Source organism: Erythrolamprus reginae, chromosome 3 (assembly GCF_031021105.1).
Source record: "Erythrolamprus reginae isolate rEryReg1 chromosome 3, rEryReg1.hap1, whole genome shotgun sequence".
NCBI classification, from domain to species: domain Eukaryota; kingdom Metazoa; phylum Chordata; class Lepidosauria; order Squamata; family Dipsadidae; genus Erythrolamprus; species Erythrolamprus reginae.
In genome coordinates, this window is record NC_091952.1 from 50,036,349 (window position 1) to 50,060,523 (window position 24,175).

Here is a 24,175-nt window from a genome sequence, read left to right on the forward strand (position 1 = left end):
TTCCATTTATCAAGGGTAGTTATTTTCACATACAGGGTTTCAGAACAGAATTCCTCAGCTATCCAGCCACAGCATGACAAACCTTTGCCCATCTCTCCCTCCCTCCCTCCCTCCCTCCCTCCCTCCCTCCCTCCCTCCCTCCCTCCCTCCCTCTCTCTCTCTTTGTAAGCTTGCAACAGGATAAGTTTGTGTCCATTCTGAAGCAATTATAAGTAGTCCTTGACTTATGACTGGTCACTTAGCGACTGTGAGATGCAAATCCCAATAAAGCAACAAGAGACCAATGAACAATGGGTAGAGCTCTTTTTAATTATCTTTTGCAAAGGGTCATAACCTGGTCTCATGTATAGGGAACCAAGATAAGCAAAGTATTCATCTGAATACAAGATTTAAAATGTTCCTCACACAATGTCTAGTCTTGACATACAGATGTCTTACCTAATATTCCAGTAAAGTGTCTTACGTTACTCAGGGGCTAAATATGGCTGCTCTGTCTTTTACAGGAATAATCCTTATTTTTCACAGTGATAGTTCTCAGTTATTCTAAATGGATCGGGAAAAAGTACTTATGACCCATATTCAAAATTTCTAGGGTTGCTTCCCTCTTCACAGCCACATAATTGCATTTTGGGTACTTAACAATGGCCCACATTTATAGGTGTTTTCAGGATCACATAGTCAGATGACCAAGATTTATGACATGTTTTATTGGAAAGCAGAGAGGGGGTGTGGTCAACGTCCCAGTGATACAAGTAATTCCCACATTCTGTTTGGAGGACCTGTTTGGAGGACCTGGAACCAGATTGGAACTAGCCTTGAAGAAGAGAGGCACCAGTTGGTGGTTTGGAAGGGCCTGCACACTATACCCCCCGCCCGAGCCGGCACCAGGCTCTCGGCCAGCAAATGTGGAAGACGACTGTCACCATTAGCTGGGGCAGCCAGGATCGGACTAGAGAGATCATGGGTGATGGGATCTAAGCATTTGTCCTTGCTCTTTATAAAAACTAGTCTGGAAATGAGTTCATTCCATGTGTCTTTGATTCTAGTTTTTGGTTCATTAATTGCTAAGTGTATTTTCTTCCTAGAACCCTGTAATATAAAAAAATATGTGTAGTCTTCTAGACCAGTGATTTTCAACCTGTTTTGAGCCGCGGCACATTTTTTACATTTACAAAATCCTGGGGCACACCACCAACCAAAACGACACAAAATGACACCCTAAGACACTCTCCTCTCTTTTTCCATCCCTGTCTCCTCCCCCCCTTGTGTGTGTGTGTGCACATTCTTGAACCACTTCCAAAAACAGGTGAGGGCTGGGAGTTTTTTTCTCTCTTATTCTTTGGGTGCTTTTTATCATATGCTTTAAATCAAGAGTCACTTTTCTCTCTCTTTTGTTTCTCTCTCTTTCCTCTCATTCTCTGTCTCAATCATTTTCTCATTTCTCTTTTTCCCCCTCCCCTTTTTGCTCATTTCTCTCTCTCTCCCTTCCTCTCATTTTCTCTCATTCTCTCTCTTGCTTTCTTTCTCTCTCTCTCTCTCTTGCTTTCTTTCTCTCTCTCAGCAAAAAGTTGCGAGAGTGAAACCTGAGCTTCTTTCTTCGCGGCACACCTGACCATGTCTCGCGGCACACTAGTGTGCCACGGCACACTGGTTGAAAAACACTGTTCTAGACTACTATTCTTAGTATTTTGTCACAGATCAGATGTTTAGGTTCCTGTAGCTCTCTGCAAGGGAACAATAACTGTAGAGACAGTTACTGTTATTCAAATTGTGCTCCAATTAAAAGAACAGAAGATGTGAAACAGATGTTCTGCAGACCAGCAGAAACATAGGGCAGCACTTGGAAAGTTTTCATCCTCCTAATTTCTATTGCAGGGATACTTTGCAGTTGTCTTCTTCACATTCTTATAGTCAGTTCCCCAAGGGGGCTAAATTAACTGCAACGCTCTCTACATGGGGCTACCTTTGAAAAGTGTTCGGAAACTTCAGATCATGCAGAACGCAGCCGCGAGAGCCATCGTGGGGCTTCCAAGATTCGCCCATGTTTCTTCAACACTCCATGGCTTGCATTGGCTGCCGATCAGTTTCCATCACAATTCAAAGTGTTGGTCATGACCTTTAAAGCCCTACATGGCATTGGACCAGATTACCTTTGGAACCGCCTGCTACCGCACAAATCCCAGCGACCGATAAGGTCCCACAGAGTTGGCCTTCTCCAGGTCCTGTTGACTAAACGATGTCGTTTGGCGGGCCCCAGGGGAAGAGTCTTCTCTATAGCGGCCCCAGCCCTCTGGAACCAACTCCCCCCGGAGATTAGAATTGCCCCCACCCTCCCTGTCTTTCGTAAACTACTCAAGACTCATTTATACCGCCAGGCATGGGGGAGTTGAGATATTCCTTCCCCCTAGGCCATTTCAAGTTATGCATGGTATGTTTGTGTGTATGTTTGGTTTTATAAATAAGAGTTTTTAGTTGTTTTATTATTGGATTGTCATATGTTGTTTTTATCATTGTTGTTAGCCGCCCCGAGTCTACGGAGAGGGGCGGCATACAAATCCAATAAATTATTATTATTTATTATTATGTTTAACTGTTAGTGAAGCAACTACAGACCATTGCTATCTTCTAGCAGTGTTTAAGTGTTATTCTCATTCTCATTCACGGAGAAATAAAATACTTGGTACGATATTTTTCAGTCATCACACTCTCCAATTTTGTTAGGAAATTCTTGAGTCGTTCCATCTTCTATGAGAATGGTCAATGAATAGCATGAGGAAAATGATAAAATGACAGCATAAATCCAGTGATTACATCAAACAAAAGTCCTTGCATACTTGTGTCCTAGCATCTGATCCAATTCTGTATGTTGTTTTTGTGTGATAACATCGTGCATGTTTCATCATCTGTTGTATTGACTTTCTACCCTGGTTATCCATGTTGAAAGCTATATGGTTTAGGATAGTGATGGTGAACCTATGGCATGGGTGCCACAGGTGGCACGCGGAGCCATATCTGCTGGTATGCAAGCTGTTGCCTAGCTCAGCTCCAATGTGCATGTTTGTGCTGGCAAGATGATTTTTGGCTCTCGCAGAGGCTCTGGGAGGTGGATTTTGGCTTCCAGAAACCCTCTGGGGGGATGGTGGAGGACATTTTTACCCTCCCCTGGCTCTGGGTAAGCCTTCAGAGCCTGGGGATGGCGAAACACGAGCCTACTGGGCCCACCAGAAATTGGGAAACAGGCCATTTCCAGCCTCCAGAGGGTAGGGAATCATGTGAAGGTCAGATTGCTTGAAAAGCATTAGAATCTGAAAAAGATGAGCAAAGAAAGATAGAAAAATAAATTTCATGCAGCTCAGTGTTCTCAGTATATTTACTCCTTCTAAATTTAATGTGTGGAGGAATTAAGAAATTTTGCATATTTATTCCATCCTAAATAATGCCACAGGATAAATGATGATATATTTCCTGGCTCTTGTGAGAGTCAGAATAGTTCTTTCTGAAGAATTAGATAACGTTATCTCTGCTTGTTCTTCCATACTTGGAATGCCTCCCTTAAATACATAATACAAAAAGTAGTTATTTAACTGATATACCATTGACTTACGATTATAGGAGGAAACAGAAAGCTGTGATCCTATTTTAGGGAATACTTTGTAAAATGTTCAAGCAGATTCTTTTTCTCTTTAGCAGATGACACCAAGCCCCCACTTCCCCCTACCCTGGAGCCCACAGGACCTGCACCCTCCCTATCGGAGCTGGACTCTCTGCAGGACCCTCCAACTCTCAAACCCATTAGCAAAAGCAAGTTCTTGAACAGACTGCATAAACGGCTGAAGTCTGAGGGTGAGCTCTTTGATAAGAAGACACTGCAGAGGGAGAGCCACCACGCCTTCCACCGCTTGCTCAGCGACAACGGCCTGAATGGATTGGCCCTTCAGGCTACAGGCACTTCTGTCAGCCCCCCGTTTAGTGGTGTGGGCAGGCGGACTTCTGTCCTTTTTAAAAAAGCCAAGAACGGGATGAAACTACCAAGAGAGCTGGACTGTCCCCTTGAGAATGGAGAGGACCACAGCCAAAGTGGGCAGCTCTCCTCCTCCAGCATAGAGGGTGAGCAGCCATCTCGGAAACAGCCACAGAGTGGGAGCTACAGCGAGAGCGATGGCGAGAAATCCCCCAGGCAGGCAGGAGTGACAGGTGACTCCCCTGAGCTTTCTTTCCTCTGATATTTTGGAAAGTCAGAGATTTCTAGAGTAAAGGGTATCTGCTGGCTGGCTGGCAAAAAAATGTCCATATCTCTATAGCATCAAACATTTCCCTGAGTGATAATTCGTTTCTCTGCAACTTCTGTCATAGGAATCTTCACACCAGGCTCCAATGATATTAAGGATGAGAGAAAGCTATGGGCTCCAAATAGCCTGAGTCGCGTAAATTGTGCCGACCTTTTGATTTGTAATTGATTTGATTATTTTTATTGTTTTTTATTCTGTTGCTAGGACTGTTTTTAGAAGGATTTGGAACATTGGATAGTTTGAGAGATAAGAGTAGAAAGGGGTATAAATTTCTTTATTTTCACTCCCAAAATATTTTTCCTTCCTAGACCCCCTTTCATATATTTATTGGAAGAAGGGTCACTATATATATTTCTTTTTATAACTCTTTCTTTGGAATGAATCCTGACACTATTGAGATTTTTTTCCCAGTGAACATTTGATGTAAACAACTAGCACCAGAATCTTCTCTACCGCTTTTAGAATAGAACAAAATAATGTGCCAAGCACAAGTTTGATGGTGCCTGAAAGAATGCAACGGTATTAAAGCTTCACTTATTTATAAAATCTGAAATATTAAATAGCAAGTTCTAACATTTCTCTTAATGTGTCCCTGAATTGAAGGCTCACATGATGACTCACAAGTGAATGTAGAATCAGGCTCCCCTGAAAAACATATTTGAACATTTTCATATTCAAAGTTCTGCTGATGATACTTATCTCTAATAGTTTATTCACGTGTGGCAGTTATCATTTGATGCTGCAGTCATTGCATAGTGAACATTGGTCTGTGATCCATTGTATTATTTCAATATTTAAAAGAGAGAGAATCAAATTATCCGTTAACCCTTCCAAAACAGTATTTTTACATATGTGCTCCACAGAGTACTTTTATTTATTTGTCTATCAAATTTATATGGCTGCCCATATCACAAGAAGTGACTCTAGGAAACCTACAATAATAAAATAAAAAGCAACAGAATAATCCTATGAATAACAAAATTTCCTCTGAAAACTGTTTAAAAGAGACAAAATATATGTAACAAATTTTAATATACTGTATTGCAGGATCAATGACATACTGTATGTTTTCTTAAGTACTGTAGTACATAACTCTGATAGTTGTTGCATGCAGCATTTTCTTAAGTAGCAGCAAATAATGTTAAAATCATGAGTCTGCCTCTTCAACCTAATACCAAGGAGTTACGTTTTGTGAGAATGGTCATATTTTGGGAGCATCCAATTTTGAGAAACTAGCAGCAGGTGAAATCTACCACTTAGGTATATCCCAAGGTATTTTGATTTTAATGTGTTTGGGTTGTTGAGAGTACAGTTGTGTAACAATGAGGGTGCCTTTGGAAGAGTTGGGGGAGCATATTAGGGAGAGCTTGTTATGGAGAATACCTATGTGATTGCAAAGAGTCAACAATGATATTGTGATCACATAATCAGTGATGTGTGTGTGTATGTGCCTGCATCCATGCTTTATACATTTGTCTAGCCTAATTTCAAAAGCTTAGGCACAATAGCTCTGGTATCACCTGCAGGTCTCCTGTCCAAATATTAATTAAGCTTAACTCTGCTTTTGAGTTCAGATGCAGTCAGTTTAGTGTGTTAGGCTTACATAGCAGCTGTTCAGAGGCGGGTTTCAGCAGGTGTCTGACCAGTTCTGGAGAACCAGTAGTGGGAATTTTGAGTAGTTTGGAGAACCAGTAAATATCACCTCTGACTGCCCATGCCCCATCTATTCTCTGCCTCCCGAGTCCCAGCTAATTGGGAAGAAGTGGGGATTTTGTAGAAACCTTCCCCTGGAGTGGGGAAGGAATGGAGATGTTGCAGAATCATTTCCCCACCATACCCACTAAGTCACCCCCACAGAACTGGTAGTAAAAAAAAATCGAACCCCACCATTACAGCTGTTGTTAAAAATAATAAACTATCAGGGTAGTTTCACATTCTAGTTTGACTAGTAAGCGCAGCGCTTATTTTCCCCACTTGAGGCATTTGTGTGACAGCTCAATGATTACCCAAATACTGTATTCTAATATTCTGCTGAAAACTGTTTTCACTCAGACTTTTTCCCTTTAGATTCCATCCTTTTTTATTCTTTTTTTGTTTGTGAATAGAAAATTATATACTGAAGAAAATGGAGTTTTCTGCTTTTCCTCTCATGAATAATTATAAGGACACATGTGTTAAAAAAAACAAGGAAGGCTAATTCGCAGAAAATAAGATCCAATAGTTTATTACTGTCAGTGCTAATGCTTTACAAAATAGAATGATTTCATCCTTGTATTTGGAGTGGGTGATGTGGAGCTTTCTTTTAAAAACAAAGAAAAACATGGGGAGTCTTCTTAAGGCTAATTTATTTCATGAATGCATTTTATTTGGGAGCCAGGTTTCTGGTTGTCGCTCTGAATGTTATGTCAAATTTATCGATTTTCTATGACCATGAGATCCTGTTCCTGTTCAGTCTAAATCAGTTTGAACCATATTCACCATTGAATTGCCACTTCACCCAATCTAAAGATATCCTCTTGGAGCATTTTACATCAGAGGAATAATTTTGGTGTTGGCAATTTTTTGGCAGTTTTACGGCTCAATCTGTTTCTAGTTAAATAAAATTCCTTATCATTATTTAAAAAATAGTAGATCATATACAATCTGACACAAAATGGCAACAGATTGCCATTTTATTAGGTCTGGGATACTTTTAGTATATGTAAACCTCAAATGGATCAGACAGATAAGGCAATAGCTATACTGTACCTCTAAAAGTATTTAAACCCCTTTTACATAGAATTTACAACAGAATGTGGTGATGCTATTATTAATCACTCAAGACAACTGCTTTTGTAGAGGGATTTCCTTTTGTAGCATCAATTTCAATGGCTGTAGTAGGATAAGAATTATTCTATAAGAACTGAGCTCAAATGTGAAGATACGTTTATACCCTTTTTATGTTAAAATTTCTCTTCCTCTGTATGCCCTTTCTTCTTCTAGAACCAATAATATTACTACATTTTATGCCTTTATTCTTATAATACTTTATAACAAGTATTAGTGAACATATAGAAGCTAGCTAAACAGTTGTTTTTTTCCTTCAGGATCATCACAATAATGACAGTAGAGAGAAAAATAACATCTTTGTTATAATACAAATGCATAATAATCTATTGGGATTAAATAAATCAGAAACAAATACATATTCTCAGAAGAAAAATAATGAGGTGCCTAAGGGATTCTTATGTGAATGGATATAACAATCAAAATTTTAATTTTAATGTAATCACAAATTTTTTAATCAGAGATAACCTATAATTCATATAATGTTAGGTTTGCATGCTATGTGTTTTCATTCTATTTTAGTTAGCTGGGTCCAACATAATTTTTAATTCATAGAAAATATGGTTAAAGACACTAATGTTTAACACTTCTTGACCATATAAATACAAACGGTCCAACTTTAGTACAGTATATGCAAGATTCCCCTGGTGATCAGGCACTTGCATAAAATTGCAGAATATAATCCTTGAAATATAACACCCCCAAAGCCCCCCCCCTCTACTGTATTGAATTATCTGTTTTATTCTACTCCTATTGTAATAATGCACAAGAAGAAAGATAAAATTACCTTGAAGTGACTCTTATGCTGTGGTGGCTGGGTGGCTGGAACCAATTAAAAATGCACTGAATATGTATTTTGAATGAGTTCTATTAGTTTGAAGGGATAATTTGGAACTAATTAGTGTCTTTATTATTTTGGGGAAATAAAGCGAAAAGCAAAATGTGCATATAAAACCAAAACTGTTATCCTCTTAACTTTATTTGGAAAAATACCATTTGAGAGGATCAAAGCAATGTAGGATTCTATTAATCAGATTGTCCCTAGAATAATTACTTTGATAAATACCTCCATCAGGCTTCAAACTCAAATGTTATAGTGTAATTAGGACAAGCAGTTAAAATTGCTCACATTTTCCTCAGGGTCTGTTGTGCATCATTTAATAAATGGGTTCTTACGTATATTTCACTTTCCTGCCCCAGTGTTATTCTACGTGGATTAACACAATCTATATGTTAACTGCATAAAGTTTTATTGGGTTAAATGCAATGGCATCATAAATGAAATTCAGAACAGACTGGATGCTGGTGAATCCAGCTCAGATTTGAAAAGCAACATTATAAGTTCTGCTATGCCCACACAGGCATCTCCTTAAACATTATGAAGTTGTGATAAGTGTATGTTCTTAAACTTTTTTAATGTTTAAGAAAGAGGGAATAGTAGGAGAAGAAAGGAAGAGAAGAAAAAGAAACAATTTCATATAAAAATCAAGTAGTTCTGACTGTTAATTAATCAAAAGCTAACTCTGTACCACTTCTTTAGCAACGTGAATTCCAACTTTCAGAATTATTCCAAGCATGTGGTATTGCAATTTGACTTTCAAAACCATCACTTGTCAGATTTTTTACTTAGTCATTCACCACTGCTGTTTCCAGCTTCCTTCATTTAGTATTAGAACTTCACTGAAATGCTCCTATTTATTTTATGCTTTCATCTTTCAGTTAACCCTAGGCAATGAAGGGCTACCAAAATTTTTACTACCACACTGTGGGCGTGGCTTATGCATTTTCTTTCAACATCTTTCAGTGCAAATTGGGTGCTCTGGGGTGGAGCTCCATTTTTGCTACCCCACTGCTTCCCCTCCCCCCCCTCCGGGCAGCAGCCCACCCCTGATCCTAGGCTTAAATTCATTTCTACTACACAAAGTTCTCTTTTCTAGTTCTCCTCTAGCTGTTCTCTCCCATACAGGCTCTAAGCTCTGTAATCCATTTTAAAAAATTAAATTATCTCCAACTCGTCTCCAACTGGATCGCTAACCAGCCACATGTTCTGCTTTAGTTTTTCCTTCAAAGTCATTATTTGCCGTCTCTCTCTTTTGCACACTCACTGTCAGTTTTATGTTCTGTCCAAGTTCTTTTTTATATTGATCTTGTTATCGGGAATCGCTTTTCTAGTTTCCTGTCTTTTTATCACAATCCTCACTAGATTTCCTTCAGAGCTTCCTTTTTTTGCCATAAAGATTTGGATTCACTCACTGTGACAGTTCCGTCCACTGTGAAAACAGGATTCCACACTCTTTGAATCTGGTGTAGGCTACTTAAGCAATTCTTCTTCCAGATCTGTTGCGGCTACTTACGGCTTCGAGTCTGCCATATTAGAGTAACATGCCAGGATGCTTTCATGTTGAGTTAAAAAGGGTGCCTTTTGTTTCGGCGGGCAGCTGCTCTCTACCACGCTGTTGCTCGGGATGCCCTCAGTTTTGTGAAGTCCTCCAAACTTTTCATGCCTTGAAAGGTTTCTCAGACATGAAGAAAAACAGTCAAAAGACAGTGGTCATCCTCCTTCTGCACTGCCCAACGTCGCCACCGGAGGTTTGTTCCTAAACTTTTCTCTGGCTGTTAAGTTCATTTTACTGCACAACCAGGTCTCTAGAATCAAAAATAGTTGCACATATCCAGATGGAAAATGCTCCTGGGCTGCAACTCTGCAAAACATTTGGGAGGTCATGCCAATTGTTGCCTTAAATCTTAAATGTATTCTGAACATGCTCATCTAATCTCATTAGCTGGAATGTATAATTGTGTTTCTGAGTTTTTCTTGATGAATCTCTGAATATCTTTTGAAGAAGCGTATTACGTGTGCCTAGACTTATTCTCACCTGTCTTCTCAGCAGCTGTGACCAATGGCTTCAGGAAGCATATAGAAAGTGGGTCTGACTCAGAATGTAGCTCTGGACAGGGCAGCTGTCTTTCGTTTGATATTTGCAGGTAAGACCCCTTTTGGGTGGTTGCATTCAAATACTGTAATTAGAATTCTACTAATTGTATACGTGCAGTAGGTTTTGCAGATTTCGAGGTACTTGTTCCTATCTTACATTTTCTGCAACATACAAAGCAGTAGTAGTGCTGGATCTCATAGGTGCAGTATATGTTTACCTTACAGTAAGGTTTCCCAGACTGAGGTATACCTCCCTTGGGGAAGAGCAGACAAAGTCCAGGGGAGGAATGAATAACCCTTCAGTTACAATATATGGTTGCAACAAATTCACCTTCTCCAATGTTTCATTGTATTATTTTCATTGTTTATTTGGGTCTATTTTGGTGTTTGGATTTTATAGGTTATATACATTAAGATTACATTAAAGAGAAATGTGATGGCAAATATGTTGTGCAGAAAGTTTAGGAATCCCTGCCTTGTAGCATATTTATTTTCTGACCCTTTCTTCATTTTGCACTAGTATTTTAAAATTAACTTGTCTGATGATTCTAAGATGTACGGGTACTGTAAGGTCAAGAATAAATTCACATCCAAGTGTTAGGAAACATCCGTACAAAAAGAATGGCTTGCCTTGCCCAGTAAACATCTATATCCTTTTAGATTTATATTCAAACTTTTTCCCTAGAAATTGTAGAACCACATTAGCTCTGCTAACTCTTAACTTCATGGTCTTTCTTTATCTTTTCCAATAACGAGAAGCCTCCTTGTCATTTGCTTGCTTTCTCATTCCTCCACTGTAATTCCTGGAAACAACTAATCATTATTTTAAAGACATACTAGAATCCTTCTCTGAGGGAGATGATCCTTGGAACAAACTTCCAGCAGACGTGGTTGGTAAATCCACAGTAACTGAATTTAAACATGCCTGGGATAAACATATATCCATTGTAAGATAAAATACAGGAAATAGTATTAGGGCAGACTAGATGGACCATGAGGTCTTTTTCTGCCGCCAGTATTCTATGTTTCTATGTTTCTATGAGCAGTTTAGAAATAGGAAATATTCAATCAATCGGCAATTATTTTCCCCTTGTTTTCCTTCATGTGGTTTCAGTTGCCCTGCAGATATCCATATCATGTAAAGGTCTTGTGGCCCACTGAAGAAAATGTTGAAATTGCATATCAAGCCCAGAGGAATGGCTTCCACACTAGGCTATCCCAGAAAATAATACTCCTTTGTGACTTGATTCCTTAGTTTCATTTAGTTCCTTATTCCAATAGATTTGAAATTTTAGGCCTAGATAACCTCACACTACACCATCTATGTTCCAACCTAAGCTTAGTACACAAGATCATCTACCTTTACATCCTACTTGTTAACAACTACTTTAATTTCAACATAATTTAATTTCAAATAACACTAGGGCTATCAATAGAGGCAAACGAAATGTAATCCACTCTAATCTAGATTGCAGAAAATACGACTTCTACAACAGAGTAGTAAATGTCTGGAGCACTTTACCTGATCCTATTGTTAGTTTCTCTAACCCCCCATACCTTTTACTTTAACTGTCTACCGTGGTCCTTACACATTTCTTAAGAGGTCCATAAGGGAGCATGCATAAGCGCACCAATGTGCCTACCACCCCTGTCCTACTTTACCCATTTGTATGTACTAATTTTATGTGTTTATAGCTATGTTTTATTTCTTTATATCCGTTTTTGTGCCATTTTTTCTGTTTCCTTGCATTTGTTGACAAATAAAGCAAACAAACTGAACTGAATTGAACTGAACTGAAGCTAACTATCAAATAGTATTTAGTATCTCACTTTCTTGTCATACTTCCTTTTTTCACAGTAGTCCTCCACCACACAAACGTAGTCGAGGAAAGCCTGCTCTTTTACGGGTCCCTTTTCTGGATGGTGTAAATAAAGATTTGGCATATAGCAACTCAGGTGAGATAAAATATGCACATTAAATTATTATGAGCAAGATATAAGGGCTATTTTTCATTACCAAATTCAGCGGTGCCTACTTTTGAATAGTCATAAGAACAGTTTGTCAGTTTATTCTTTTAACTGGTGGTGTTAGAACTTGCAGCCTCTGAAATTAAGCAAGCGGTATAATCTATTTCCCTGAACAGGTAGCAGAATTCATTTCTGAATTCTTTACCGTTCTCAGCCATTTGTCATGAGTCTTGGCAGTACATTGGTTAGAATGCAGTATTGCAGGCTAACTCACTGTTCATTGCCAGGTGTTCAATTCTCACCAGCTCAAAGTTGATTCAGCCTTCCATCTTTCTGAGGTTGTTAAAATGAGGACCCAGATTGTTGTGGATAATACAGTATGTTGACTCTGTGAGGCTGTAAATCACTGTGAAGTGATATATAGGTTTTGGTGCTATTGCTATGAAAACAAAGATGTGAGTGATCTCAGAAGGACTGTGGGGGTGTGTAGAAATTACCTTTGCTCCAGCAGAGGAGTACAGTCATACCTCGTCTTACGAACCTAATTGGTTCCAGGGGGAGGTTCGTAAGACGAAAGGTTCGTAAGATGAAACATTGTTTCCCATAGGAAACAATGTAAAGTCAATGAATCCGTGCAACCAAAAAACCCCCCTGCAAAAAACCCGCTGCCGCCCGGCTGTCACCTTTTAAAACAGCCTGGGGGCTTCTCAGCGACCTCCTGAACGCCAAACCCGAACTTCTGGGTTCGGCGTTCGGGAGGCCACTGAGAAGCCCCCAGGCTGTTTTAAAAGGTGACAGCCGGGCGGCGGGGCTTCCAAACCCCGAACGCGGCCTCCGAACACCGAACGCGGAAGTTCAGGTTTGGCGTTCGGCTTCGGGAGGCTGCTGAGAAGCCGCCCGGCTGTTTTAAAAGGTGACAGCCGGGCTGGGGGGCTTCCCAGCAGCCTCCCGAACCCCGAACTTTTGCCGAACGTCCCGGTTCGGGGTTCGGGAGGTTGCTGGGAAGCCCCCCAGCCCGGCTGTCACCTTTTAAAACAGCCGCGCGGCTTCCCAGCAGCCTCCGAACGCCGAACGCGGAAGTTCGCGTTTGGCGTTCGGCTTCGGGAAGCTGCTGGGAAGCCGCGCGGCTGTTTTAAAAGGTCACAGCCGGGCTGGGGGGCTTCCCAGCAACTTCCCGAACCCGGAAGTTCGGCAAAAGTTCGGGGTTCGGGAGGTTGCTGGGAAGCCCCCCAGCCCGGCTGTGACCTTTTAAAACAGCCGGGCGGCTTCCCAGCCGTCTCCCGAAGCCGAACGCCAAACCCGAACTTCCGCGTTCGGCGTTCGGAGGCTGCTGGGAAGCCCCCCAGCCCGGCTGTCACCTTTTAAAACAGCCGCGCGGCTTCCCAGCAGCCTCCGAACGGTTCAGAAAAAATTTGCCTCTTCTTACGAACTTTTTTCGTGTTACGAACGCCAAACCCGAACTTCCGGGTTCGGCGTTCGGAGGCTGCTGGGAAGCCCCGCCGCCCGGCTGTCACCTTTTAAAACAACCGGGGGGCTTCCCAGCAGCCTCCCGAACGCCAAACCCGGAAGTTCGGGTTTGGCGTTCGTAACACGAAAAAAGTTCGTAAGAAGAGGCAAATTTTTTCTGAACCCCGGGTTCGTATCTCGAGTTGTTCGTAAGACGAGGGGTTCGTATCATGAGGTACCACTGTATTAGGAAGGATTTCATGAGACATATCTTCAGCCAGTACTTTTCATTCTCCCAATCCCCTTACTTGATACATTTATGTATTCCACATTACATAATCAGAATACATTGTGGAATATAGTTACTTGGGGGAACAGGATATGAATATAGGAATGCGGTAGAAAGACATTTAAAATCTTATACAGTGCATTCACATTGCAAAATGTTTTACTAATACTAAACAATTAGAAATTTGCAAGCCTTGCAGAAACAGTCATTATGTGAATTATCTGGTCATAAATCCAAACCCAGCTTATCCAAAGGGTGCTTTTTGCCAGAAAAAAAGTAGCAAAACATGATCATTTGACCATGGATCATAAATATAAATTGGTTTGCCAAATGCCCAAAATGTGATTGTGGGAGTGTTATAGCAGTTGTAACTTTGATGACAAGTTGCAAATGACTTACTTTTGAGTCTGTTGTTAAGGAATCAATTGTAAGCCAGTGACCACCTGTAGTTCTAAATTTGTAGGTGAAAATGTTGGTTATGTATACAGGGACACAAGACACTTCTTTTATCAATCATTCCTGTGCTTATAGAAGATTGTTCTCTTTTTAAAAGACTGAGGATGGTTTGAATAGTGCAGTTACTTCACTGGCATTGTAGGACATTCATGAGATTTGCCCTAATAAGGTAGTAGGATTGTCCTGCCTAATTTGCGGTATATTTCTTTAGTGCTAAATCCATTATTAGAGATTATTTTTATCAGTTTACAAGAAGAAAGTGGTAGGATAATTTATAATTTATTTATAATTTATTGCCTTCTTTCCCTAGTAGGCTATTTTTATTTTTATTCCATTTTTGTTTTATTATACCTGTTTTTAATTAGCATGTCAGACCTAGAACAGTCTGTATACAGTCTATGCTTCCATAGCAATAACACTGAATCTTCAGTGTTATGATTGATGAATTTGGCATAGCACAACATAATTCCAAATTGTCTGTTACTGTAACTTCTTAGGAAGAAACTTGCTGATGTCATTTGAGGAACACACTGACCTAGAGCCTCTGGAGCTTGTGTGGGCAAAATGTCGTGGCTATCCTTCTTACCCAGCTCTGGTATGTATCTGAGCCTAAGCCAGTAGGACTACTACTTGGGAAAAGAAATTAATCCTGTTGAAGAACTTTGCATAAGAACAGTCCCACTCAGTATTTTTATGTTTAGTTCAAGCTAAAAGAAAAAAAAATAGTGCAACTACTTTGAAACATCAAACAGCCTCTAAATTTTTTAAGATTATCTGGGTTAGATTTGAATTTTCAGAATTCAGTTTGGTAATTTAACTATTACTTATGTTTATTAATAGCTTATTTTCTCCTTCATATGCTTTGTATACCTATGTATGAATTATATTTTTATATAACTATTTCAGTGAATTACTTTCATGGTACAAGAGAATGATTATTAGGGTTAATCTGTTTTTTTAACCTGGCACCCAGAATTTTGTAGTATGTTCTTACAGAAATGCATTCTCTCCCTCTAAGCAATAAGCAAACGCTGGTCTCATTTGTGGAAAAATACTTTAAGATTTTGTCGCCAGAAAAAAATGCTCAAGTTACCACCAAAACCTAGATGCCATCTAAGCTTCTTGTTTCAAGTATCCTCGGATTTTACAACAAAGGGATATTAAATCTTTGAGCTACATTTTTGTGACTTGTGTTAAATCACGACTGTGTTTTGCTCTTTGCTTTTAGATAATTGATCCTGAGATGCCACAAGAGGGCCTCCTTCACAATGGAGTCCCAATCCCTGTCCCCCCTGTGGAAGTGCTAAAATTAGGTGAGCAGAAGCAAGCGGAGGCTGGAGAAAAACTTTTCCTTGTCCTTTTCTTTGACAACAAGAGGACATGGTAAGTAACAAAAGCCAACGAAGGAGAATAACTTCTTTTCTTTGGACAATAGAATATCAAGTATTTATTTTAATAAATGTATCAAGCTTGCTTGATGATTGAGGGAAGTTTTGGTCTATGTAACTGAGTAGCAAGTGGCTCAGTGGTTAAGACACTGAGCTTATTGTTCAGAAAAATTGACAGTTCGGATCCCTCGTGCCGCATAATGGAGTGAGCTTCTGCTAACCTAACAGTTCGAAAGGATGTAAAAATGCAAGTAGAAAAATAGGGACTACCTTGGTGGGAAAGTAACAGCCGTACGTCTGTGGCATTTAATTATGCTGGCCACATGACCATGGAATCATCATCAGACAGCACTGGCTCTTTGGCTTAGAAACGGAGATGGGCACTACCCCCTAGAGTTGGGAACAACTAGCATGTATGTGTGAGGGGAACTTTTACCTTTAGCAAGCTAAGAATTCATTCTTCTTCTAGTGAATCATGTCTTCTGTTTGTAACTCCACTAAGCACTCTAGCTTGTTTTTGCTAGAGAGTGTACATTTACTAACATTTATTAGGGATTAGTGCAACTTGAAAATTTAAATTTTTTAATACTCTCAATTTCTTCATTGTCTCTGTAATAACGTTCTCCCTTTCTCCCTCTCTCTTTCTCTCTCCTGTAGGCAGTGGCTTCCGCGAGAAAAAGTTCTTCCTCTTGGAGTAGATGACACTGTGGATAAACTCAAGATGCTGGAAGGACGGAAAACCAGTATCCGCAAGTCTGTTCAGGTTGCATATGATCGTGCAATGATTCATATGAGCCGTGTTCGGGGAGACCATCCTTTCGTCACACCCAATTACCTGTAGGAAATTTGCTCTACCCATCCTGTAGGAAGTAACGTCTGCATCTACAGACAAAGTAGATCATCTATGACCTGAAGAATATGGGATTTTCCTGCCTACAAGAAGATGTAATTGCCACATTTGCATTCTTAGTAGAGACATGGTTTTTCCAACAGTAGAAAAAGTTCATGTTACATACTTGATATGTGCCAAAAAGTCTGCCTGGTTTCTTTCTGAACACGTTTCCCAAAGGATCCAGGAGGGAAGGAAGTGATGTAGTAGCCTGACCTAGTAAGAAAATGTCACGAGCAGCTGTGCTCTAATGCTGCAACCCTGACAAAATCTTAGATAATTTTCTGATTGGGCAAGAAGCCCTACCAGACTCCAGTTTTTAAACTTCAGCTAGTCCTGAAGCAGCTGTGGAGCTTATTGCTTCTGTTATGATTTGAGGGTCTTTTTGATGACTCTTGTGTGCCAAAAGTTCACTAATATTCACCATATATTTTCAAGTTATTTTTGAAAAACACTGGTCCCCCTCCCCCATGCAATTATATTTGCAACCCTGTGTAGAACTCTCTAAATTTGTATATGTTTTTATGTTAGAGATTACAATTTAAAAAAAGAAAGATAGAATATTTGGGGATAATGCCCCTTCACTGATTTAGCCTCTTGCTCACATTCACAGAGCTTTAAATATGAAGAAAACCCCTTGGGAGATATTTTCTGTGATTTTTACATTTCAATTTCAGATTCGTATACTTCTGAAAATTGATAAAGTAATATTTTAAATGTTATTTTACAAATACTTATGCTGCTAGAATGTTGTTGCTAGATATGAAGGTTTATTGTGAAATAAGGAAAAAAGCAATCTTTATGGTATCGAAAACATTTCCCCGCCATTATCTCCCGTTCATGAACAGTGTCGCTGAAGCCCTGTCTCACTTGTCATGCCTGTTCCTCAGAAAATCACAGCATCCTGTCCATTCTGTAGGATTTCTAGGCATGGAACCAGCCTCTTCTTTTATTTACATGCATAAAAATGCATAAAAACCTCTTCCTTATATGCATTCACCCTATTTAGGTTTGGGCCATTAAGCATCACATTGCACATTTAGAGCTTTTTCCAGCTTTCAGTAGTAAATATATGCTTATATAGAGTGCCATGTGTACTTTGATGTATGCGGCTCTGGACTAGGAAAATCATGTAGAATCATGATTCCTCTTTACCTGAAGAAATGAGAATTAAATTGGAATGTGTTTGTCATCTTATTCACCGGAATTTCCTACAGTCACTCTTGGCCACCCCATAAACAATTCAGCATTTGCTTTCGTGCTCTCTGAGCTTCCGTTATTAGGATCTGTTAAAAATAGAGCACAACCCCCTGGAGAAAACTTTTTTTTTGGTAACTTGCATGTGCTACAAAAAGAGGAAGAGCTGAACCTTGCAAGTTGACAGTGCATTTCATAGGTAACATTTGATTTTGTGAAGCTTTTTTTCCCTTTAACAATTTCAAACCAAAGGTACAGAACAAGATTGTAATTTGAAAACCATTGTTCCCCCCTCTCCCTTATTAACTTTATTATTGTTGTTATTTTCTTATTAAGAGATTGTGGGACAAATGTTATTGTGGGAAAATCACTGCCATTTCTATGTGGTCTTTTTTTCCAAGAACCACACTGGGACATAAAACCACACTATATGGAAATATCTGTAACATATACAGAACCTGAACAGGAATCATTTTTTTAAAAGTAGCCTATAATATCTCAAGAGTGTGGTTACAGAAGGAACTTTTGTACATAATTGTAAACTACTGTTCTAAATTATTCAGGCCAATTATTAATCTTTAAGCCCTCAGTTGTGTTGCTGGGTCTTTTGTATGCATACAATATAATTAATTTAAAGAAACATACATTTTCCCAGATTGTAGCCTGGCTGTGGACTTGTGATTTATGTTTAACTGTTTTAAGATCTTGCATTTTGATTTCTTCCATTTTTTAAAAAAATTACAATTTAAGGATTTGAATTGGCTAATATCCTGCTGTTGCTATGGGACCTAAACGTGACTTGTCAGTCTGCTGTAAAGCACAGATGGCTCTATTTATTGTAGAAAGTGAGTTTATTTGCTTTCTAGAACTGTTTATATCAGATGGAATAAGAGGTAATAAATTCTATGCTTGTAAAGAAAAATGCTAATTTTACCTACTATAATCTGACTGTCTGAAACTATATTTTCTCTCTGAGAAATAAATGTTCTAATGTAAAATATCTGATTGGACTATTTTAGCAGGGGGAATTTCTTGCCTGAGATAGACTCTGGAATAAAATGATATGTCAATGTATTTAGAAGATTTCTGAATAGCTGCTCTTGAAAACACCATAAGCCTTTCCTGTTTCCAGATACATTCTCTAGGAAACCATGGGGTATAGAAAAATGACCCCCGAGCACAAACAGAGTTAGTGTAACTTTATAGATATGTTGATGCACTTTCACACTAGAACACCTGCATGTCAAAGGAACTTTGCCAGTGAAATAGCCAAAAATAGGATCATTGATATTTGAGGCACAAAAAGGGCAGTTATATGCCAAATTTATAAACATGATGTATACTGATTTCTGAAGATGTCAGCTCAAAGAACTTACTTTGACCCATGAGTATTTTAATTTATCAGAAGTTAATATACAAGGTCTCCTCGTCATTCTACATTCGACTGTTTCAAGATGAAATATATTAGGGAGGAGAGACAAGTATCTTGTTAAAAATCTTGGTTTAGGACTAATCCCTATCAATTTGGGAGATTATAAGAGCTCAGGCCTTTGAGCAGTTCCCGTTGTCACTGTATTCCATATGAAAACAGGAGTTTTCCAATCTTGTGTTATGCTGCTTGTTCTTCCATTTCTGTTTTTCAATCCAAAGGAAATATGCATGGGCTGGGACGAATACAAGTGTTAAGTGATAAGGTTATGAGAACTTCTATTTGTTTTATTCCTATTTGTACTTCATTAATTCATACAGTGAAAAACACCAGGTCATGCTCCTCCTGGGTGGATTATACTATATGTCAAGGCTGTCAAGCTCGCGGCCATGCTGGTCACACCCATGCCAGGTTTAGAAAAGGGGGAGGGAAGTTCTGATACATCACATGACACCGCCGCGATGACGTGAGTTTGACACCCCCGCTATATCTTACATAAATGGTGGGACAAGAGAATTCCATGTTTGCATCTTGAGTAGCTTTACATTTTCTTTGATTTTTAGACATAGGAATGCGTGCCTGTGATTGGTTTACACTGATTATGTTTTTATATTGGGAGGTTATTTTTATTTATCTATTAAGGCAATTTATGTGACCACCCAATTCACTCACTGTGATTCCAGGTCTTACAAAAGCTCCCATACAATAAATTGTCATCCCTCTGTCAAGAGCAATTAAGCCAATCACCCTGAGGTCTCTAGGCCAGTGTTTCCCAACCGGTGTGCCGCGGCACACTGGTGTGCCGCGAGACATGGTCAGGTGTGCCGCGAAGAAATAAGCTCAGCTTCTGGTCTCGCAACTTTTTGCGAAGAGAAAAAAGTTGTGAGACCGGAAGCTGAGCTTGCTTCTTTGCGCCTTCCAAGTTTTCCAGCAGTTGCGGCGCCCCGCCCGGCTGGAGCTTCCCTGTCAGCAGGTGAGCTTTGGGGCTTGGTGATAGGGCAGCAGCAGTGGCAGGGCGGTGCGCAGGGGGAGGGTGATGGCGGCGGCAGCGGGCAGGAGCCATGCTGTGGGGCGGTGGCAGGGTGGTCCCTCTCTCTCTCCCCCTCTCTTGCTTTCTCTTTCTCTCCCCCCTCTCTCCCTCTCTCTTTCTCCCAGTAGCCGTGGGGCGACGTCAGGGTGATCAGCTGTGAGGCGGAGCTCCGGAACAGAGGAACAGAGGCACCGACGGCGGCGGCTGGAAATGCTGGAATTGCGTGGCTGGCACTTGCCTGCTGGCTGGACCAGGACGGAGGCTCAAGTCCCACGTCCATGCCCAGCGCAACGCCAGAAATGTACGGCGTCTAGCCACCGCCGTCTGTGCCTCCGTTCTGGAGCTCCGCCTCAAGCTGATCACCCTGCCGTCGCCCCACGGCTACTGGGAGAAAGAGAGAGGGGGAGAGAGGGGAGAGAAAGAGAAAGCAAGAGAGGGAGAGAGAGGAAGAGAGGGGGGGAGAGAAAGAGAGAAAGAGATAGCAAGAGAGGGAGAGAGGGGGGAGAGAGGAAGAGAGGGGGGAGAGAAAGAGAGAGAAAGATATAGCAAGAGAGGGAGAGAGAGAAAGAGAGGGGGGAGAGAAAGAGAGAGAAAGAGATAGCAAGAGGTAGAGAGAGAAAGAGAGAGGAAGAGGATAGAAAGAGAGAAAGATAGCAAGAGGGAGAGAGAGGGAGAGAGGGGGGAGAGAAAGAGAGAGAAAGAGATAGCAAGAGAGGTAGAGAGAGAGAGAGAGGAAGAGAGGGGGGGTTAGAAAGAGAGAGAAAGAGATAGCAAGAGAGGGAGAGAGAGGGGGAGAGAAAGATAGCAAGAGAGGGAGAGGGAGAGAGGGGAGAGAGAGAAAGAGACAGCAAGAGAGGGAGAGAGAGAAAGAGAGAGGGAGAGAGGGGGGAGAGAAAGAAGGAGAGAGGGGTGGTAGAGAAAGAGAGAAAGCAAAAGAGAGAGAGAAAGAGAGATAGCAAGAGAGAGGGAGAGAGGGGGGAGAGAAAGAGAGAAAGCAAAAGAGAGAGAGAGAAAGAGAGATAGCAAGAGAGAGGAAGAGGGGGGGGAGAAAGAGAGAGAAAGATATAGCAAGAGAGGGAGAGAGAGAAAGAGAGGGAGAGGGGGGAGAGAAAGAGAGAAAGAGATAGCAAGAGAGGGAGAGAGAGAAAGAGAGAGGAAGAGAGGGGGGGTTAGAAAGAGAGAGAAAGATAGCAAGAGAGGGAGAGAGAGAGGGAGAGAGGGGGAGAGAAAGAGATAGCAAGAGAGGGAGAGGGAGAGGGGGGAGAGAGAAAGAGATAGCAAGAGAGGGAGAGAGAGAAAGAGGGAGAGAGGGGGAGAGAAAGAAGGAGAGAGAGAGGGGGTAGAGAAAGAGAGCAAAAGAGAGAGAGAGAAAGAGAGATAGCAAGAGAGAGGGAGAGAGAGGGGGGAGAGAAAGAGAGAAAGCAAAAGAGAGAAAGAGATAGCAAGAGAGAGAAAGAGAGGGAGAGAGAGGAGGAAGAGAAAGAGAGAAAGACAGCAAGAGAGAGAAAGCAAGAGAGAGAGAAAGGGGGGAAGGAGGGTGAGGGAAAGACAGAGAGGGAAGGAGGGAGAGAGGAGGGCAAAAAAGAGGAAGGGAGAAACAAAGAGATGGAGAGAGAGGGGAAAGAAAGAGGGAAGGGAGAGAGAGAGAAAGAGGGAGAGAGAAAAATAGAGCGAAAGGGAGGAAGAGAGATATTTTTTGTCCAAACTTTTTTTTACACCCCCCGCCCCTCCCCCCGCTCAATGTTCCCCAGGATTTTGTAAATGTGAATAATGTGCCGAGGCTCAAAAAAGGTTGGGAAACACTGCTATAATAGACTGGATGAGGTCTACATCTGCACCACACAAACCTTTCACTCAGCTAAAATTTATTTTATTTTATTTATTTATTTAGTCAAGTATGTGAAGATATAATATCTATATACATACTATTAAAAGAAAAAAATAGAAAAAAGCATTAGAATAATATTCATATACATGAAACTAGTAAAAAATAAAGAAACACTTAGGCACGCCCCGTTACTGACCTCTTAGGAATCGGGAGAGGTCAATAGTGGATAGTCTAAAGCAGTGTTTTTCAACCAGTGTTCCGTGGCACACTAGTGTGCCGCAAGACATGGTCAGGGGTGCCGCGAAGAAGGAAGCTCAGGTTCCGGTCTCCTACTTTTTGCTGAGAGAGAGAGAGTGAGAGAAAGAAAGAGAGAGAGAGAGAAAGAGAGTGAGAGAGAGAAAGCAAGAGAGAAAGAAAAGAGAAAGAGAAAGCAAGAGTGAGAGAGAAAGAAAGCAAGAGAGAAAGAGAAAAGGAGAGGAAGGGAGAGAGAGAGAGAAATGAGCAAAAAGGGGAGGAAAAAAGAGAAATGAGAAAATGATTGAGACAGAGAATGAGAGGAAAGAGAGAGAAACAAGAGAGAGAAGTGACTCTTGATTTAAAGCATATGATAAAAAGCACCCAAAGAACAAGAGAGAAAAAAAACCCAGCCCTCACCTGTTTTTGGAAGTGGTTCAAGAGTGTGTATACACACACTCACACAAGGGGGGAGGAGACATGGATGGAGAAAGAGAGGAGAGTGTCTTAGGGTGTCATTTGGTGTCATTTTGGTTGGTGGTGTGCCCCAGGATTTTGTAAATGTAAAAAATGTGCCGCGGCTCAAAAAAGGTTGAAAATTACTGCTCTAGGCCTACTGGCAAAAGCCAGTCTTCAGGGTCTTTTGAAAGAGTGTCAAGGTGAGGATCAATTTTATTTCTGCAAGGATGACGTTCTACAGGGAGGGAGCTACCACAGATAAGGCCCTTTTAGGTTCTATCAATTGGGCCTTCTTAAGGGATGCTGGCCAATATTGCTCTGTTCTGGGATATTACTATTGAGGAAGAGTTTTTTCTGCTTTCACTGTTGCAAGGTCCCAAACTAGTTTTTTTGCTGCTTTAGCTAGAGCTTTCTTAACATTTTCTCAACATCGACATCCAATCAGTCAAACTGACTGAGGGCTGCCTTGGGTATTCAGGCATTGAGATGAAGTCCATGCCACTCACTACCTTGAACGGGCTCAGTCCCATGCTACTGTGAACAGCTTTATTGTATGTGACCTCAGTGAAAGACAAGAGGTCCGCCCAATCGGACTGCGGATAGTTCATGTAGCACCTCAGGTAATGCTCTACTATAGCGTTCAATCTCTCTGCCCCCCCCAATGGTGCTCAGATGAAAGACCTTGACACCTTGGCAGAATACCAACCTGCTTTTCTCCTATATACACTTTCCAATTCAAAAGATTTCATCTTTTCAAAATAATTACGGGATCGCCTTCTGCCGCATGAATCCCAGCGACCAGTTAAGTCCCACAGAGTTGGCCTTCTCTGGGTCCCGTCGGCCAGAAAATGTCATCTGACAGGGCCTAGGAGAAGAGCCTTCTCTGTGGCGGCCCCGGCCCTCTGGAATCAACTCCCCCCCCCAGAGATTTGCACTTCCCCCACTCTCCTCGCCTTTCATAAGAGTCTTAAGACTCATTTATGTTGCCAGGCATAGGGCAATTAGATCAAGCCCCCCCCTCAGCTTACTAAATGAGATGTGTGGTTGTGAATGAATTGGCTGACTGATTTTAATATTTTAAAGCCCTACATGGCATCGGACCAGAATACCTCCGGGACCGTCTTCTGCCGCACGAATCCCAGCGGCCAATTAGGTCCCACAGAGTGGGCCTTCTCCGGGTCCCATCGACTAAACCAGTGATTTTCAACCTTTTTTGAGCCGCGGCACATTTTTTACATTTACAAAATCCTGGGGCACACCACCAACCAAAATGACACAAATCAAATAAATAAATAAATACATACATACATACATGCATGCATACATACATACATACATACATACATACATACATACATACATACATACATAACCCCCTCGTATATACAATCCCATGTAACATCCCCTTATAAATACAGTCAATCATCAATCATCCCTACTCAAATTTATATCTCATTTCTGGGTACTTCTCCTGTCTTTCCCCCTTTTCTCTCTCATGTTTGTCATTTCTCT

At 40.9% G+C, this 24,175-nt stretch overlaps 2 protein-coding genes across 11 annotated transcripts in view; one reads left to right on the plus strand and one right to left on the minus strand.

Moving 5' to 3' along the window:
• BRPF3 (bromodomain and PHD finger containing 3) overlaps window positions 1–18,681 on the plus strand; it is a 44,770-nt gene extending 26,089 nt beyond the window's left edge. For 2 of the 10 annotated variants that reach the window (XM_070745194.1, XM_070745195.1), the window contains exons 8-13: window positions 3,688–4,194; window positions 10,004–10,100; window positions 11,909–12,006; window positions 14,707–14,804; window positions 15,438–15,592; window positions 16,255–18,681. In XM_070745194.1, the coding sequence (XP_070601295.1) occupies window positions 3,688–4,194; window positions 10,004–10,100; window positions 11,909–12,006; window positions 14,707–14,804; window positions 15,438–15,592; window positions 16,255–16,438 (1,139 nt within the window). In that variant the 3' untranslated portion in view covers window positions 16,439–18,681. The remainder of the gene's footprint in view (window positions 1–3,687; window positions 4,195–10,003; window positions 10,101–11,908; window positions 12,007–14,706; window positions 14,805–15,437; window positions 15,593–16,254) is intronic. The other 8 variants (XM_070745199.1, XM_070745196.1, XM_070745197.1 and 5 more) reach the window with 8 other exon arrangements.
• Window positions 1–24,175, minus strand: part of FKBP5 (FKBP prolyl isomerase 5) — a 1,202,894-nt gene that overhangs the window by 372,666 nt on the left and 806,053 nt on the right. The gene's annotated exons all lie outside the window — the stretch shown is intronic.